Genomic DNA, 19,011 nt, shown 5'->3' on the forward strand with positions numbered 1-19,011 from the left:
ATTTGGAATCTGTACAGATGGAGCGTTCTCCTCTGCTGCTGCTGCTTCTCCTCCTCCTCCCCCTTCCTTATCCCCGTGTCCTCCTTCTCCAACTGTGAAAGTGTCTAAAGAGTCAAGCGAATCCAAGGAATCTATGGAGGCCCGGCTCTTCCTGACCCTCTTGAGAGGAATCTGTTTCTGATCTATCTGGCTGAACATGTTTGCGACGGATTTCTCGATGTCTGCGATGTTTTGGATGTTCTTTAAGATTCCCTTCAGTTCTTTTCTGGGAGGTTCCGGTTCTATGGGTAACGGAGGTGGCGTCGGCCGGAGGGACACGGGCCGCAGAGCGGGAGCCTCTAACAGAGATGGGAGAACAAATGTGGATGGACGCAGGACTGAGGGAGACACTGGGGGAGGAAGAGGTGGTGGGGGTGGGGGTGGGGGAGGGAGCGGATGAGGAGGAACTTCTGATTGACTGGACTCAGATGAAGCCGGAGAGACGGGGGGAGGGGAGGGAGGGTGATGGAGCGAGGGGGATGAGGGAGGAAGAGGCGCAAAGGAAGGAGGAGGAGGAGGAGGAGGAGGAGGAGGAGGTGAAGATGGAGGCGGAGGTGGAGGTGTCGAAGGAGGATCAGGGATAACCTCTAAATGGACCTGAAGCCGGTCGTCTGTGTTATGATTTCCTGATAAATTTGCTCCAAAGCGCCGCAGGACAGGAGGAGTTGGCTTGTGAGTGGGAGGTGGGGTGCTTCCATCACTATGAGTGACGATGATACAAGGGGGACCCTCCACAGCCTGAGCGCTGTGGGTGGGGGTGTGCTTCTGATGCTGAGGAGTCTCGGGGAAAACAGACAGTAGAATATCAGGCGATAATGAACCTCTGGAATCTCTGTTCTGCCGTTGCCTCATTTCCTGAAGTGCCTGTTGCTCAAACTGTCTGGCTTGTTCCTTCACTGTCAGCTTTGGTTCAAGACTTGGGCTTCCCATCAGGTCCGAATCCAGTCCGCGATCAAAGCCTGAATCCAGACCTGCATCCTTACTCTCCTTGAATTCTGCCTTCAGGAGCTCCAGCTCCCACTGGACAGGATCCATGACCACTTGCCGCCTCAGAGCATCATACATCTCTCTTCTATGTAATCGTGATGGGAGAGTCCAGCTGTGACCGGCCCCAGATCCCCATCCACTGTCACTGCAGCTGTATCCACCAAATCCTATATCGCATCCAGGTGAGCTCAGCCTCAACCAGGCCTCTCGGAGACCCCTCCTGGAAGGGGAAAAATTCCCAAGGAGATCTTTTTTTCTCTGGCTTCTTCCTAGAGTCTCGGGACTACTCGCAGTCCCGTCTTCGTGATAGATCGGATTTTTGGTAGTCCTGGGGTTTTCATCAGACAGAAAGGTTATGTTGGACTCAGACTTGGGCAGGTTGTTTAGGACTCCTCCATTAGCAATGCACTGGCGATGGGCCGCGATGGCTCGCGTGGCAAAATCTGAGATCAGTCGTTGGCGGTCACTTTCATCCAAACTGCCTGCGCTCCCACCTCCGCCACCACCACCACGGTTTGATCGACTGGTGCATGGATATTAAGGAAGAAATGAGAAAAAAAAGGAAAAATAGAATGAAAGGAGAAATAATGAAGGACAGACAAAATGTAGGAAAAAGAATAATGGACAGAAAAGAATAATGGACAGAAAAAAATCTAACAGAAATCAAGGTCACGTAAAATGGGTGAGGAAGATGGGAATTAATAACATTTAACATGGGAGTGTTACGCTACATGACAGAATGAAATGACCAACACAACATGTTCTTGTAAAAACGGTCATTATGTGCTCCATTTGCTGAGCACACTTCATGTTAAGCACTGAGTGAGCAGAAGTATTTTTAAAAGCAATTCTGTGAAACACACAACAAATGATGCTGGTAGATTTTAAGTACAACCACCACTACGCCACTGCAGCACAGCTATAAATAATATCACACCTACACACACGAGGGGTTCACAACTGCATGTAAGTTCTAAGAGTGTACAGATGTCTTCACAAAGAAACTGATTGTTTTTCTTCTTACATGGTAGTGTGCTAATTTATGAATCAAAGATATCATTGAGACTCTGTACACTTTTAATCCCACAACATGAATAGCTGCATCTATGCTCTAGCAAACACAACTTGAACACAGCTGCTAATTCATCACATTGGACAAATGACCTCCAGCAACTCCAGTTTCACCTCAGATTGACCAAATGACTGAATGAAAGGTAATGTAAAGCTATTCAGATATTTGAAGCAGTTTTCAGCATCCTACTCACTTTTGTCTGTCCCCGCATGGAAAAGAGTGCAAGGATGAGAAAAAATAAAGAGGAAAGGAAAAGTACATTGATGGCACGATAACAGAATTTGTTACTGACATGAACATTAAAGTTAAAGAAAGTTGCTCTAATCCCATTTGAAGATCATAACAATTCAAAGTAAAGTGAACACCAGGGTGATATTTGCTAATTGGTCTTTGCAAAATCTTCAAGAGAAAAAAATGTTAATTCCCAACTGCAAAACATACTTTTACTTTTTAACTTCACTGATATAATAATAATAATAAAAAAGATATTTAACAAATATCTCACACTTTGAAATTATATTGAATTCGGAATAATCACTGTGTTGTTGAACATTAACTTATTAACATTTTAGAATATATTTATGCATAAATATACACAAGATGCATCAGATTTGCACACAAAAGCTGAAAGTAGACAAAGTGAGGAATATTTAAACCAAAAAAGCCAAGAAAATTTTATGTAACAAATTTATGTATAAAAATGGACTCGCATAACTAATGGTTTATTGGCAGTTTCAAAATATTAAAGGTTAGGACTAAATTAGAAGGTAAAGTCAGTCATGTTATATAACAAGTAGGTGTAAATGGGAATCTTTTGCTTCACAGATATTTTGCTATATCGATGGCAGGATTGCTTGTCATTACTGAAGGGCCGGGACATTCTGAATTTACCATCATATTTTGGAGTAATTCATCCAAAAATTTGTTCATAAAGTGATTCTTAACAGAAAGTGTAGAGTGCCAGGAAGAAAACCACTCCTAACACACTAGTCTACATTTCACCAAAGATGCTGAAACCAGTGTTTCCCAATCCTGATCCTAAAGTGCCACTCTGCTGCATGTTTTAGAGGCCACATGACTTTAACACACCTGAATGAGATAATTGGCTCATGAAGAGACCTGCAAAGAACTTACTGAGGAAGTTTATTAATCTGAATCAGATGTGTTGGAGTAGGAGCACATCTAAGACATGCAGGTCAGTGGTATGTGAGGGTTGGAAAACACTGGCTTATACAAGGAAGATGATGTCTAAGTCCTTATTTGAATTTTTAAAAAAAAGTCATGGAGGAACTTAAAGCAGATCATGATGAGAAGCTCAACAACATCCCAGAGTAGTGATGAATGGTCACAAAAGACTGTCTAAAATTCTTCCAACATGTGTGTGACGATGATGAAGACGTTACCAGAAATATTTTTAAGCAGTTATCACCAAATTAGAAAGGTCACTCCAGGAAAAAAGCTTCACACAACTTTGCAGTTCACAATTATATCGATAACATTGTCAGAAAAAAAAAAAAAGAGCAGTTATATTATTATACTTCATGCCTAACTCATGCATCGACATGGAAAAGATGAAAGTTTTCTTTTATTTTACTTGAACACTTCTGAATATTACTATACTGTTGCAGTCTAATACCTACTTTGATATTCCACAAAATTGGCAAATTTTGTTGCACAACATGACTGAAATCTGCTTTATTGCTAAATAATGTGACTTTTGATGTGATAATTAAAACATGCTTAATTCAATCTGTTGCCAATAAGAAGCTCGAGAACACTTAATTTTTCACAGGTAATTAAAAAAAAGACATCAAACCTAACCTTGTCAGGAAAATGGCCAAAGGTAATAAAAAGAAAGCCTTGAAACCAGTCCACTGAGCACTTTGGTAATGGACCTTCATCGTGAATGTGCTAACTTGTGCGTTTTGCCAGCAGCTTTTATGGGTTTTACGGATTTAGTTTCTAAAAGATGGCGATGATACAGAAGACAAGAAGTATTCCTCAAGAAACCCCAAAGTGCTTTTTCTGCTTACACACACACACATACACACCCAGACGGCCATCCCACCACGATTAAACAAGCTCTGCAGCTTATCAATAGAATTAATTATCGTCCAGGGAGGTCTGTATAAATTAAGGACTGCATTCATTGCAATTATCTCATATCCATTCATTCCTGCTCACATTTTTCAGACAGCTGGGAACATCACTTGGGGTTACATGCCCACACACACGCAGACAGTCATCATTTGGAGATTGTTCCTCCAATCACGAGTGTGAATTGTGCTCATGTTAATGGGAACGAGGAGGCATATCAATGACATACAGGAAACTGGTGATGCATGTAATGTTGATGAGAACTCTTCTCAACTTCTTGAAGGCCCCACTTAGGAATTATAAATTAACTGTGCATGGAGTTATAACATGCACCTATTGGATTTACAGAAACAAAGGGATTATAAAGGATGAGAGCGAGATGAGGAAAATCTGATGAAATAAAGAAACAATAAAGCATTCTTTTTGAAGCAGGAGAGATTAGATGAACTGTAGCTCGTTCATGAACAGATAGGAGATGAGGCATACGATGGCAAAGTAGCGGCTTCATCACTAGTAAGCTCATATGCATCTCATAGCTTACAGGCAAAACAGTAAAATGTGTCTCAAACATATGTTTTATGTGTGAGCTTTGAAGGGCAGATCCCAAATTGCTGAATTTTCCTCTGAGGGGGGAGTTATGACCTTTGCTCTAGCTCTTGTAATCATGAGAAATTTGGTATGCATCACAACAGTCAAAGTAAAAAATTTTGAGAAGATTAAATTGAAAGGCTTATCTATGACTGGTAATGCATTATATATATATATATATATATATATATATATATATATATATATATATATATATATATATATATATATATGAAGACAGCCTTATTTGTGTTAGTTTGATGGGAGGTTATGAAGGCATACTTGATTAGTTTGAGACTGTCTTTTCAAACATCACACATCACTTCTCATGTCTTTTGTCACTTCAAAAGGGAAATTGAGAACGAGGAAATGTCTACAGTCTACAAAAACACAAAGGCCACTTTCACAGATGCCTGGAGAAAATTTAAATCAGAGTGAAAGTCTGCAAAAGCTCAGCATTTGAGTGAGCTCAAAAGTTCAACAAAGCAACTCTTTGATGAATGAGTTTTACTTCAATAAACAGTTTGAGTTCTTGTCACAGAGAGAAGCTCGAGATGCTTTTTTCTTTAAGACTTAAGATTGCATGTTTACTTAATCAATCAGAAAAACAAAAGATGCATGCAAAATCAGTCAGTGGTAACAGACTGATGCACATTACTGCTCTGCATGGCGTCTGAGCATTTTATCAGTTTGACGTGAGACTGGCTTCAGAGTTTGAGCATTAGTTAGATTGCACATCTTTGTGTGGGTCCTAAAATATGGTTGTTGAACAAGTCTGTCAGCAATCAGTGTCCTGATGAACAACAGAACAGTCAAATTACGCATCACATCAGGGTTATTTTGTTGAGTTTTACATTGTGCACATCTTATAAGAAAAACAAAAAAAGTAAAAAAAAAAAAAATCCATTATTTTCCTGTTTTTGATTAAACATTTTCTACGTTAAAATAATGTTATTTCTGCCTATTGCAGTTAGTATTCTGGATTTGCTCTTAAGTTCTGCTTGTTGGAATAGGTGCCCTTCAACAAGAGTGAATATTGGAAAATTATGAACTTCATACTTCTTGAATTCAAGAGCGATTGCTCCTGAATATTTCAGAATAACTGTTCAAATGTGGAGCAGTAGACTGACTGCACATCAGGACACCTCAAAGCTCCCAATGCTGCCAAAGTCTAAAGTTTAACAGCTTTAAAAGGAGGATTCATATCACTGCTTTGGCTCATTTGACACTTCACTTACATGGCGTTGTCACCCAGCTCTTCGTACAGGTTGTTGGCAGCACTTCCTCCAGGTTTGCCTGTTGGCAGTGCCATCTGAATGCGTGCTGTTTTGGCACACTCTGCTTGACGTCTGGACACAGCAGAGAGGAAACGCGGCTTGTAAAATAACAAACTGAAACCATGACCTTAAAATGTTTGGCAGTGTTGGAGCAGAGTTTGTGTCATTGCGACCATTTGATGGAATTCAGCTTCAGCAAATTGTACAGGTCATTGTGTAAATTTACACGATCATGAACTGAAAGTTTGCTTTGACTTTATTCAGTCCATTTCTTTTTGTACTTCTAATTCTACTGCTAAAATAAATTTGGGCTCAAAGGCATCGCTACTGTCATTGTTTTGTTCCCTCAGTTGTGCATTTTCCTGGTTATTTGCGTCCATTTGACTCACTTTGTTGTAATTTAGCATGTTATTTGTGTGCTTTTAAGCCATTTTGTGTCCTTTTTTCTTTCAGTGGGCATCTTGTAGCTAGTTTTTTTTAAAATTTGTTTTCTTTATGTAAAATTGTAAGTTATGATAATTTTTATGTCATTTAGCATAATCTTCAGTTTTTACAGCCAAGGTTTTGTGTGTGTGTTAGCAACATAAGTTAAACAGTTGTGGAAGGATTTTGATTAAATTTTTAAGGAAATTTAACAAAGAATAATGTACAAGTAATTAGATTTTGGGGTGAGCATCGTCACCTTGATCAAGAATTTATTTTAAAGGATCCTTTCCACTGGGAAATAGGGATAACGTTGCCATTCAAGCAAAGGTACCCAAGTTCAGTCATCCATATCATGCTACTTTTAGATGTGTACCTGCTCCAACACACCTCAATGAAGTAGCTGAATTTCTGGTAACAAGCCATTCCTTTGATTCAGGTGTGTTGGAGAAGTGATGCATCTAAAAGTTGCAGGATAGCAGCAGATGCCTGGACATCCCTGCATTAGAGCTTCTAACTGAAAAGTAATGTCAATAATCACTAGCAAATGAAAATAATAAACAAAAAAAGAAAAATCAATGACTTGACAGAGGTCTGTGCCCTCTGAGTGCTTATTTGTGTCACATAAAGATCTTTTGAATAAGTTGTTTAATATAAAATGAAATAATTTTGCATTACATATTTTGTTAGGCTATCTCTTTGTTGCCATTTCTGGCCTATTTGAGATCCATTTTTACCCTAGACCCTTGGACAATCCACTGAAACTCAAGAAGGTACAACTATAACATCAAATTACACTGAAAGAGAAGCTAGCAGTGAGATTAAGTTTTGATATGCTTTTTTTCTTATTATTTCTGTACAGAATTTTCATTCCATTCCTGCAATGACCTTGTATGATAATTGTAGCATTTGGAAAGAAGCTCAAAAATCTTAAAGCAACATCAAGTAGGAGAATCTCAGGTTTGCTGCCAAATCTACGCAATTGTTATCTGGACTCCATAATAAGCACATGCTCTGCCATACACCTATTAGTAACAGCATTTATCTTGGCTGTTTACACTCAGCGTTTTTCAGGACTCATTTGTTCGATTGTCTGCTGACTTCTCTGTTTCAAAGTCCTTCCTGATGCCATGCTTTTCATTGTATGATAAAAGTCAACAGATTAATCAGGCTGAAAGGTGTTTAAGACATCCATAAGGTTTATATTTTATCTGGAGAATAATAATAAGCGGTACTCACTCTTTGAATCTGGTGGCGACAGATGACGCAGCAGATGAGAGACAAGGGAAGATTAGTGATTATTTGAAGCATCAATCACACAACACCTTTTGTTAGCCAAATTTACTTAATATAATTTACAAGCAAAGTCGTGCAACTGCTCTTCATTAAAGTCAATTAGTAACAGATAGTAGTTATCATACTAATGATTATCCCTACGTTTCTCCTTTTCAGACTACTTCTTTCTGTTATTTCTCTGTTTCTCACCAAGATGCTGAGTTTAATAAAGCTCAGATCCTGCTGAAAAGTACATGCACAGCTGTTCATGTGCATTTCAGAAAAATAAATAGCCTTACATTGTGGTTTGCTAAACAAAATATTAAAAGTGGCACTGTGGGCCAGGCTGCCATGCTGAATCATCTAAGGGAAGTGAGTGGCCCAGGTGTTGATAAATGTGCTAAAGTGTGATAAATAATACATGTAGTACTCAAAGATGTCCTTTGAGAGTAACTGTCAGCTTCAGCTTCATGTCTTCATAAAGTTTATTGCACGCTGGGTAGTTTCCACTAAGCAGATAACTTAATAATCACTTAGACTGTGTAATGTTTGACCTGTAACAAATGTTTCAGTTATGTCCTGAAATGACTTGGACTTTACCTAAAGATGGATTAATTGAGATTTTTTTTCTATGTGATAAATTCCCACAGGATGACGGTTAATCATGGTGAAGAACACTGTCTTCAAATGCATCATCATCATCATTTAATGCAGATCTTTCTTCAGCTTGATATTACAGCTAGGCTGTTCATGCAATGATTATTTTTGGGATCAGTTTGTTCTTTTGGTTTATTCATGAAATTTTGGTCACACTAATTATTCAGAGGCTATATGTGTGTGATTTAGTTTTAGTTGTATGTGATAACAAGGTCAGGCTTATTGCAAAAAGATAAATGATACTCACTGTCTGTAGGTGATTATGACTATCAGTATGGCGGGAACACAGCAGATAATGATAATAACTGCCAGAGCCAACAGTGCCCCCTCCGTGTAGCCTACACTCTGCACAGCTTTCTTTACACTGGTCACCACCTCAGGAGTTCGAATTTCCAGAATGCGTCCACCAGGGGGAAGAATAGGCTGGAACTCCTTATTGATGTCCAAGAGCTTTCCATCCAGAAACCTTGAAATGAAAAACAATATGATTAAGACATTTTATGTTTAAAGTGGAACTATTATGTGCATTTCAGGCTAATTTATTTTTATTTCTGAGACCAGAAGGGCTGGGATTGATCGAGTTATTGTCACAAATGACTTTATTTACTTCAGACCGACCCTCTCTGTAGGCTGTCAGATCAGCCTGTGGGCAAAACGAGTGGATCGAGACTCTTCTGCATTAAGCCCCGCCTCCCGCCACTGCGCTACATCGGGAGCGCGCACCGCAACTGCTTTCGCTGTCATTGTAACATCTCATAAACAAAAGAATTAGGCTAATATGAACTCAATAAAAAAAAAAAAACTAAATACAATGTCAACACATAGAATACAGCCCTACATGTTGGAACCGGAATCAGACCCTGAAAACAAAGTGGAAAACGGCAACCCACAGCAACGAATGCAGCAGGATGTCTCTCTTTGGTAAACTCACCAGCCATCGTTGGAAATAACTTTATCCGACGTTTTCCACCCGCCTGATGTAGTTGTACATGCCCTTGTTAACCAGTAGAAGGTAACCAATCACCGAACCTTATCCCCCGGGACATCTCAAGGATTTCGAAGTAGAAAAAACTCTCTAAAACGACGCGTTTTTTGTCGCCATGGAAACCGAACGGAGAGCGTGCTGGAACTCAAACTCAAACTCAAACATGCATTTAGGTGATAAAAAACAGTGCTGTTCACATGTCTGATGAGGATTCAACACTGTAACACTGTAGAAAGCTCAGAAAACTTGAAATACCATAATAGCACCCCTTTAATGACTAGATCTATTTAATCTCAAAAAGAATTAATGCCCAAGACATAATTTTCTGCTGACTACAGGATCACATTTGGCTTAAAACTTCACCAAAAAATCTGCATATCCAAAATCTAATTTGGGTTTTATTCCCACATAGAGAAGTAAAAATTAGATTGTTTATATTTCACAATGCAAGAGCAGTCAGAGAAGACATCCAGGGTTGATGACACATCGTAAGGTAACCACAACAAAATCTGTTGGGGTATTCCTTTGTCAATCCTTTAACTTTTCAACAAGTTTTATAAAATTTCATTCGTCAATTTTTGCTTAAACTTGATAACAAACATACATAAAAATGACGTTCTCTTGTTAACTCACTGCTGGAAGAATAAAACTTTTGGACAGCTGTCATTGATCATTCATGTGGCAAAAAATGTTCTTACTTGTAGAGCTCTTGTCTCGATACAGCTCTGTTTGTCAGTGGATCAATGGCGTATATCATGAGGTCCGACTTGGTGTAATCTTCCTGCTCCATTCCATCACCAAGTCGATGGGGTCCTATTGTTTCCATGACAACCTTTGCTCCAGGAATCTGCTCCTGAACGTACCGTTCCAAAATGCTGAATGTTGAAAACAATGATATTTTCAACACATTATTTACATGCTCAGGATTACAGACTCAGTACCATCACAAACACTATATTCTAGAGAAAAACACATCTGTGTGGACAGAAACATTGTTATCCACGTTACAAAGACAAAGGCCATCAAGATCCAGCCAAACCATACACATTTTTTCACTATCATGCTAGCTAGTCAGACAAGTGCTCTCAAATATTGATTTCTACCCCATGAAACATCATCTTACAACAGGAGTGGTCCTGTTGTCCTCATTTTAGGTGTGTGTGACTAAATGTGTGTTTCCAATCCCAAAGACACATTATAGAGGTAGCATTGAAACTGGAGAAGACATTGCTGTCATTTAAACATTTTTTCCAATATTTTAGAGGGACACTGACGGTGAAATTTCATTTAAAATATTTTTCCCGAAACACAACAAAAAAGATCATGGCTAGACTTGTACTTATAGCAAAGTATTTTAAAAACAAATTTTAAAATGTATTTTTGTCTTGAGAGTTGTCCTTTCAGTATAACAGCTTGTTCAATTCACTTTGATTCTGAAATATTACTGCGCTGCCACTTCCACACCTACCCTATGCTGTTGTATAAAATTCAATTTTAACTCACTTTTAAACCAATCATCTAAAAATGTATACAATCCATTTAAGTAGTGTATGTATGTGAAGGTGCATGACTTCCAACTGCATCTTTTGAAAACTGAGAAAAGTTAGCTTGAATTATAGATAAATCATAAATTATAAATTGTTACCTGAGAAGCTTGTCTTTGTTTTTCTCCACAAATGTTGGGGGGACATTTGATACAACCACCTGCATGTCCAGCTGGTTCACAACTGACACCTAGACAAAAAGAAAAAACATTTCTTGCTCATAAGTTCAGATGCAGAAACATGGATCTACACTGAACCATTTCATCAAGTGTGACATTAAGTGTGGAAAAAAACAAAAAAAACAACAGGAATTGCCTTTAGATATTTTTCACCAAGTCATACTTCTAGCAGGTTATAAATGAATCTTTAGTAAAGTTAAATACAGCTCATTCAATATAAATGGAAACAAGTTTCTCTTAACACTGCACCATAAAACTGCTATTACTGTCAAAAATAAAATACACACACACACCACAATCTCCGCCTTGCTGCTGTGTCCTTGACCATAGTTATCTGTGGCAACCACCTCAAACCTAAAATATGACCTCCTCATGTTACGGTACATGATTGCTGTCTTCACCACACCGCTGTAAGGCTCGATGACGAAGCCGTCTTTGCTGTCTTTAGTGTCTTTACCAGCAGGAGGGGGAATGATCAGCTGGTACATCATGGAACTGTAGTTACCAGTGTCTTTGTCCAGAGCCTGCAAAACAAGTAACAGTTTTTATCACCACGGATGTCAATAAGAAATGTAATTGCTTTAGTTGTATTATATAACTAATTTAGATATAATGCAATGGACAAATTCAAAATCTGTGATTACATCAACTATATTAGTTTCTTCTGTTTTCTTGTAATCATTGTCATTTGATTGCAGGTGTCCAAGCAACTAATCAATATGGTTTACTGACACTGTATACTAACTACTTCAAGACTGACATGTCTGTCCTGTAAGCTGAACTCTCTTATCTATTCCTTCTTGAAAAATTGTTGGAGAGAAGGAAATCAGCAGTAAGGGATAAACTGATGCCTCAGGCTGCAGGCAGAAAAATAAATCCATTTAAACACATTCACTCAAACTTTAAATTATTGCAGCATCTTTGCAAGTCGAACTGAATTCAGATTTAGTTCTGAGTTTATTAAAGTAAAGTTAATAATTTTGTTTCTTATGGCCATGGACACAAGAAACTGGTGCAAACATGAAAAAAGACATTAGTAAAAATTAATTAAAAAGAAAACAAAAAACAAAATTGTTGTTGTAACTTTTGACTGCCATAAAGTTCTAGCTTTGTTTTAATGAAACACACCAGCAAAATCCTAAGTTTAAAAAAAAGAAAGGAAAAAAAAAAAAAAAAACTCAGAAAGGAGTATCCTTATTTCATCACCATTAAAACATTGGTGTCTTGAAGCACCCTGCACCTGCTTATAGCTAGTTCTAGCCATCTTTTAGTTTTTATGTGTCCACATTTGCATTTTGGCTTGAAACAGACTTCGTGTTAAAGGCTTTCATCAGAATTTAAGGCAGAGCTCATCACAGGTCAGTGTGAAACAATCTTTTTTTCCTTTCCAATCATTCTCTTGTGTTGCCTGGATTTTAGTTTGGGTTCTCATACCACTAAATATTAGAAAACCTCAGTTCAGACCAGGTTTTATGACCTAAGTTACCTTTGTAATATTTGGATTTCATCATTCATTTGACGCATTTGATGCCTAGAAGAGCAGAAGCAAAGCAGACCTGCAGCATGATAGAACCCCTACGACTTATGTGCATGGTGCTCTGGTGCTGGTGGACTTGACTTTGATGCCCATAAACAGAGTGATTCATTTTATTTCAAAACCTACCTTGAGTTTCCATGTCCGTAGAACATGATTAAAAAATACTGATGTATGACGATTTTATAGAAGTTTTTGTGTGTGGAATCTGTTAGCCACAAAAGGTCACAACAGGGTATTAAATTTATCACAGTATAAAAGATGTGATAGAAAAATAGAATGAATTGCAAAAATTTGTTTAATAAGAATAGTTATTGCACAGCTGGACAAAAATGTCCCAAGGAGAGTGTGTTGACAGTATTTCATACTATTCTGTTGATATGGTCTTGTTCTGCTTCATGTGCTTGGCTTACAGTAACTAATAGTTTAAACTGTTTGATTAAAGAGATCATTTACATGTTACATTTGATAAACATTTTTTAGAAATTGCTTGGCCAAAAAAACTTACTTAAAAATAAGCATATATATATATATATGTGTATATATATATATATATATATATATGTATATATATATATGTTTATATATATATATATATATGTATATATATATATATACATATATATATATATATATATATATATATATATATATATATGTTTATATATATATATATATATATATATATATATATATATATATATATATATATATATATATATACTATAATATGTGTTATTGTTTCAAAAAGCTTGTGCAGTGTCACAAGATTTATTCATATCCAGTCTTGCATTAATTTTTTTTTACCAAGGTCTAGTACTGATGATAGGAGTCCGACCAATGGGCAAACCCTTTTCCAGCATATCCCAAATATTCTTAATAGAGTTTAAGTCTGGATGTTGTTGTGGTTAATTCATGTGTGAAGATGATGTCTCATCCTCCCTGAACCGCTTTTTCACAATTTGAGCTTGATGAATCTTGGCACTGTCATCTTGGAATATGCATGTGCCATGAGGGAAAAAATCTATTAATGGAATAACCTGCTCATTCAGTATATTCAGGAAGTCGAATGACCTCATTCTTTCGGCACATAATGTTTCTGAACCTAGATCTGACTGACTGCAGTAGTCTCAGACCATGGCAATGCCCCCAGTAGGCTCTAAGCATAATGGCATTCTCACATCATCTGCCTCTCTTGTAACCCTGATGCTTCCAGGACTCTGGGACAGGGTAAATATGGACCCATCAGACTTGACACTCTTCTATTGCTACAGAGTTCAGTCTTTGGTCCCTTCTCCAGTTAGCCTGATTAGTAGTTTTGTCATGGCAATACAGGTGTTCAGTCCAATGCCTTGAGTTTCCCTCACGTTCTCTGTGTGGAAATGCTCCCACTTTCACTATTAAGCACAACCCTGAGATCTACTGTTGTTTTTCTTCAGTTTGATTTCATTCAACATCAAAAGATCACCGATCACGATAATTTAGGATTTTCTTCCAACCACATTGATTTCTCGGTCTATGGCTCCCCAGCATCCTTCCAGTTTTAACAGAGTGTTAGACAATCCTAGCTTTCCAATTTTAGTAGTTTCTGTGACCTCTTCAGGTGTTTTCTCTGCTTGATGCATGACAATACAGTAAATTGACTCAATCTAGCATCTTCTCCACCATCACACCTTTCACATGATTGTTTAATAAATGAGAAGCCATTTTTTTGCAACAGTTAGGATTAAATAACTTGCTGCCAACTGAAAGATAATCACAGTAAGTATCCCAGTAATGATCCAATAGGAAGCTTGTATCAGCACAATTGACAATCTGCCATTCATAAACACGAGTATGAGAAATTCTTACACTCAAATTTCATCACACTTTGTGCAGACTGGATTCACTTTCCTTAAAACTATGGGGTCATAATGGATTACACTGAATTCCCATTCTTGTTTTTAAAAGTTGGTTAAACTAAACAGTCAGTATGCAAATGTGTTTATTAGTGAATAAAAATCCTAGCATGAACTGAGGACTTTCGAACTGCTTACGAGCAGTAATTTTTATAACACAGTGTTATAAAGTTGATCTCTGCAGGACATTCACTTAAATTAAAAGCATTTTCACTGCCACTACTGCAGGTGTGAATGCATTCATGTTTTTGTTTATCAGCTTAATGAACTAATCAAAAACAAGAGCTTTGAAATAATTAGCTTAATTTTTCTTTAATTATAAACAAGAACAGATAGAAACTACACAGTCCTGCTGGGACAAAAAAAAAAAAAAAAAAAAAAATCTTGAATTTATAACTACATTGGCATCACAAGCTAAATGCTTCTGAGCTAGGTTGTATGCAATATCTGGTAAAAGTTTGATGCTAATCCATCTATGATTTTGAGTAACACCAGCAACAAACTGAGACCAAACAAACAAAAATCAACCTAAAAATTGCTTTGTTGGAAACAAGAGCTAACCCATTATTTTGCAAGTGCTTTTGAAGCGGTAAAAGTAACATCTTTAATACCTTGCATCTGCCAAAAGTTTGGTTACCTTTGCAGTACCTGATCACCTCTTTTCATTTCTCAGTAAATCCTTGATTCCTCCTTTTACCTCTTCTCTCCTCCACATGTTGGAGGCATCCTTTTAAATGTCCTGATATTGATTAATTGGTCACAGGAAAGAGTGTGGAGGAGAATGGAGAAGATAAGGTACAAAAACACAGAAATGAAAGAGCCAAAAAGCCTCTCTGTCTTATTCAACAAGACACAAATAATGTGGTAGGATTCATTAAAAACTAGTGCCCAGACCATCTGACCACTAGGCGAAAGCATTTTCACAAGAAAACTGCATTATAAGTGATGGGAGATCAACAACATTATGCTGGGATCATGTAGTAATGCTGGTCGTCATTCCAGTGCTGATGGTGCACTGTTGTTTATATTGGAATAGTCCCAAAGAAGAATAAACTCATACTTGTCATTGTAAATAGCACCACAGCAAGACAGTTAGCTGTAAGAGATTTAGGATAGTACCCATAGCAAAACAACAACACTAATACAGCTCTAAACATAACAATTATCAAAACTTCTGTCTTTGTTATGAATATGATCATGATTAGTATTATTATGATTATAATATGCAGATAATATATGCAGGTGTAGAAATGTGACAGTTTGGTTTCAGAGGGGAGAAGTCTAGAAACATCTTGGATAGTCTACCAAAGGACAACAAGAGAGATTCACTCTTGCAAATGTACCCAGTATGAATCATCTGAAAGCTTGGCAGTCATGCATTAAACAAAGCAGAAATGAAAAAAAAGGCGTCCATGAAGTCTCTTACAAAACTCATTAAACTGTAGGTTCAGACAGATGTGATCCATTTAGTTACACTTGAATAAAATTATGCATACATAGTGCTGTGCATACTTCTCAGACTTTCTTTCTATTTTTTTGTAACTTTGTAAGCAAGCATGCTGGCAGCATCCCTGTTTCTCTTTCTAACCACTCATATATGCCATCCTTACATCCACATATCAGTTGCAGGACTTCCCTGCCTTCTCTTTTTCTATGTGTCTCTCTCTGGAGCCATCAACCCTTTCTTCTTTTTCATTAATCTCCACATCCATCCCTGCTTGTGTGAGGTTAAAAGCAGGTCTTGCTTTTGTAGGTCAAAAGGTCAAATGTCTGGGAGGTTAATGGGACCCAGCTTCAGACTAATAAAGTAACGAGTAGTGTCCAGAAGGAAACTGTGACTAAATGAGAGGTGGAAAGAAACTAATGGAGATACTAATTGACCCTGAAATGAGTCTGCCTTTTTTCAAACATGGCACAGTTTAACTTGATATCATAGGAAAGTGTAACAGTTAATCAGTGGTTTATAGATGGGTAAAATGTCAAAAACTGCATCTTAGGACCTTATACAAAGCTTCTTTGTGAAAAAATGTTTTGGTATTTTAAGTGTCCTGGCAGAAAATGTTTGCATGCTACCACATTAAAGATAAATTGCAGAATTAAATTGCGGAGTCACATTAAGTCAGTTTTAATTCTGATGTCTTCAAGATCCATCTGTGAAATCCTTCAGTTGGTTCCAATTTGTCCAAAATACTTTTAGGCAGCTCCTTTATCTTTCTCTGAGGTTGAGAAAACTACTCACCAGACCAAAATTATGTAAATGTCTTTGTGTTGTAAAAAAAGAAAAGACCAGATTACAAATGAGGAATTTAATTAAGCTAAGTAAGTAGAGTTTTCTGTATGAGAAAAACTTCCTTCTGCATAAATTTTGAGTTTTGTAACCCTCTATACATTTCACATGCAAAGCTACTGTACATTACAAAACAATAATGTAAGAGAAGAAACCAAAACACATGTGATCTTTTTAACTAGCAAGTGTTTCAAAAGGGACAAAAGCTCCTTAACAGAAAAAAAGATAGATCTGAAATTTTAATTAAACATGCACATTTAATGATCATAACGGTTGTGCATGACTAAATGCATTGGCAAACTGAAGAGCAGCTCTTCCTCAGGTGACAGAGTGACAGTACATGGTTTGATCTGACAAAAACAGCAAGAAAGGTGTGTAAAAAGCTATAAAGACATGGATATTTCAGAAGGGTTACAAAGACAAAACCATCATCCCAAAGGCAAAAAATAAAGCTTTCAGAGTTGATAACCAGATCATTCATTCATCATACCGTAATTTCCAAGCTATAGAGTGCACTTGAATATGAGCTGCACCTTCACCAAGCTTGCAGCAGCTCCTTTTCCTTCTTTGACAGCCACATCAATGGCCTTTAACTTGAAGGCTGCGCTATTTGCATTTTTCCGTGTGTTTTTCATGATGATAGTGTGTGCATGAAGCCCCAGAGACAGAGATAAGTGAGGGAATAATCAACCTCAGAGACAGCATCATAGCTAAGATGAGAGTGTGCCACCCCTGGCACCCACTGGCAAGAGTTAGTGACATAACACTAGAAAGCCTTCTAACTGAGGTGAATGCAGCAATAAGTACAATCCCTACTGTGATCATCACTGAAACCAATGAGCTGATATACAGTACAGTAACAGTGATCCTGGAGAGGCTTGGTCGACATAACATCAAGGACAAGAAGGAGGCACCATGAAAGAGGAGGTTAGAAGCCAAGATCAAGGCAACTCGAAGGGAAGTTAGTCAACTGTCAGAACTCCAGAAAGGCACAACGAGAAGAAGGCGCCAGAGAAGTACAGCCAGATGTCTACACCTGAGGCCCTAGAAACTGCCAAACAAAGAATCCAAGCATTGGCTGTACAACTCAAGAGATACACAAGAGAAGTTGAGGCCAGAAGAATAAACTGGCTGTTCTCAACTAACCCAGCTAAAGTGTACTCCCAGTGGCAGGGTAATACTAAACAAGCTGACCCACCAAGGGTGGAGACGGAACAATACTGGAAAGGCATATGGGAGAAGGAGGCATCACATAATAGTGAAGCACAATGGTTAAAAGACCTCAGAGCAGAACACCGCTCCTTTCATGAACGAAGTCCAGTTACCTTCACAGTGGCAGACATCCAGCACAGACTTTCAAGTATGAAGGACTGGCCAGTGTCTGGCCCTGATATGATCCACGCCTACTGACTAAACAGGCTGACTTCACTCCATGAACACCTGGGAGCACAAATTAATCAACTTCTGAGGGATGGGACTCACCCTGAATGGCTGACCAAGGGACAAACAGTCCTGATACTGAAAGACCCCTTCAAGGGATCAGTCTCACCCAACTACCGGCCAATAACCTGCCTCTCCACGACATGGAGGCTCCTGTCAGGCATCATATCGGCTAAGGCAAGTGGCCACATGGATCAATACATTGCGGAGATACAGAAAGGCATTGGTAAAGGAACCAAAGGAGCCAAACACCAGCTGCTGGTTGACAGAACAGTTGCCCAAGATTGCAAAACCAGACAGACAAACCTGTACACTGCCTGGATTGACTACCGGAAAGCATACGACTCAATGCCACACACATAGATCCTGGAATGTCTGAAGCTGTACAAGATCAATGGCAGCAAAAGAACCTTCATTGCAAACTCAATGATGTTGTGGCAGACCACCCTGGAGGCTAACTTCAAGCCAGTTGCAAAAGTCTCCATCAAATTTGGCATATATCAAGGAGATGCCCTGTCCCCGCTGCTGTTCTGTATAGGCTTGCACGCCCTCAGCCAACTAATAAACAAGACTGGCTATGGATATCGACACAGAAAGAAAGAAGAAGCCACAAGGAAAGCTGCCACAGCTAAATACCTGCAACGAGTGAGGCAAGTACTGAGACAGCTGTTCAATGGCAAGAACAAGATCAGGGCAATTAACAGCTATGCCCTGCCAGTGATCAGATAC

At 38.2% G+C, this 19,011-nt stretch overlaps 1 protein-coding gene across 1 annotated transcript in view; it reads right to left on the minus strand.

Annotated features, from left to right (window-relative positions):
- LOC306771372 (protocadherin-15-like) overlaps positions 1-19,011 on the minus strand; it is a gene marked incomplete at both ends in the record, with an annotated part of 199,731 nt that overhangs the window by 20,916 nt on the left and 159,804 nt on the right. Inside the window, 6 exons of the mRNA XM_079260539.1 lie at positions 16-1,549; positions 6,022-6,132; positions 8,663-8,881; positions 10,099-10,275; positions 11,046-11,134; positions 11,417-11,647. Coding sequence (XP_079116665.1) covers positions 16-1,549; positions 6,022-6,132; positions 8,663-8,881; positions 10,099-10,275; positions 11,046-11,134; positions 11,417-11,647 — 2,361 coding nt within the window. The remainder of the gene's footprint in view (positions 1-15; positions 1,550-6,021; positions 6,133-8,662; positions 8,882-10,098; positions 10,276-11,045; positions 11,135-11,416; positions 11,648-19,011) is intronic.

This window comes from Telmatherina bonti (assembly GCF_933228915.1).
Source record: "Telmatherina bonti genome assembly, chromosome: 21".
Classification (NCBI taxonomy): domain Eukaryota; kingdom Metazoa; phylum Chordata; class Actinopteri; order Atheriniformes; family Telmatherinidae; genus Telmatherina; species Telmatherina bonti.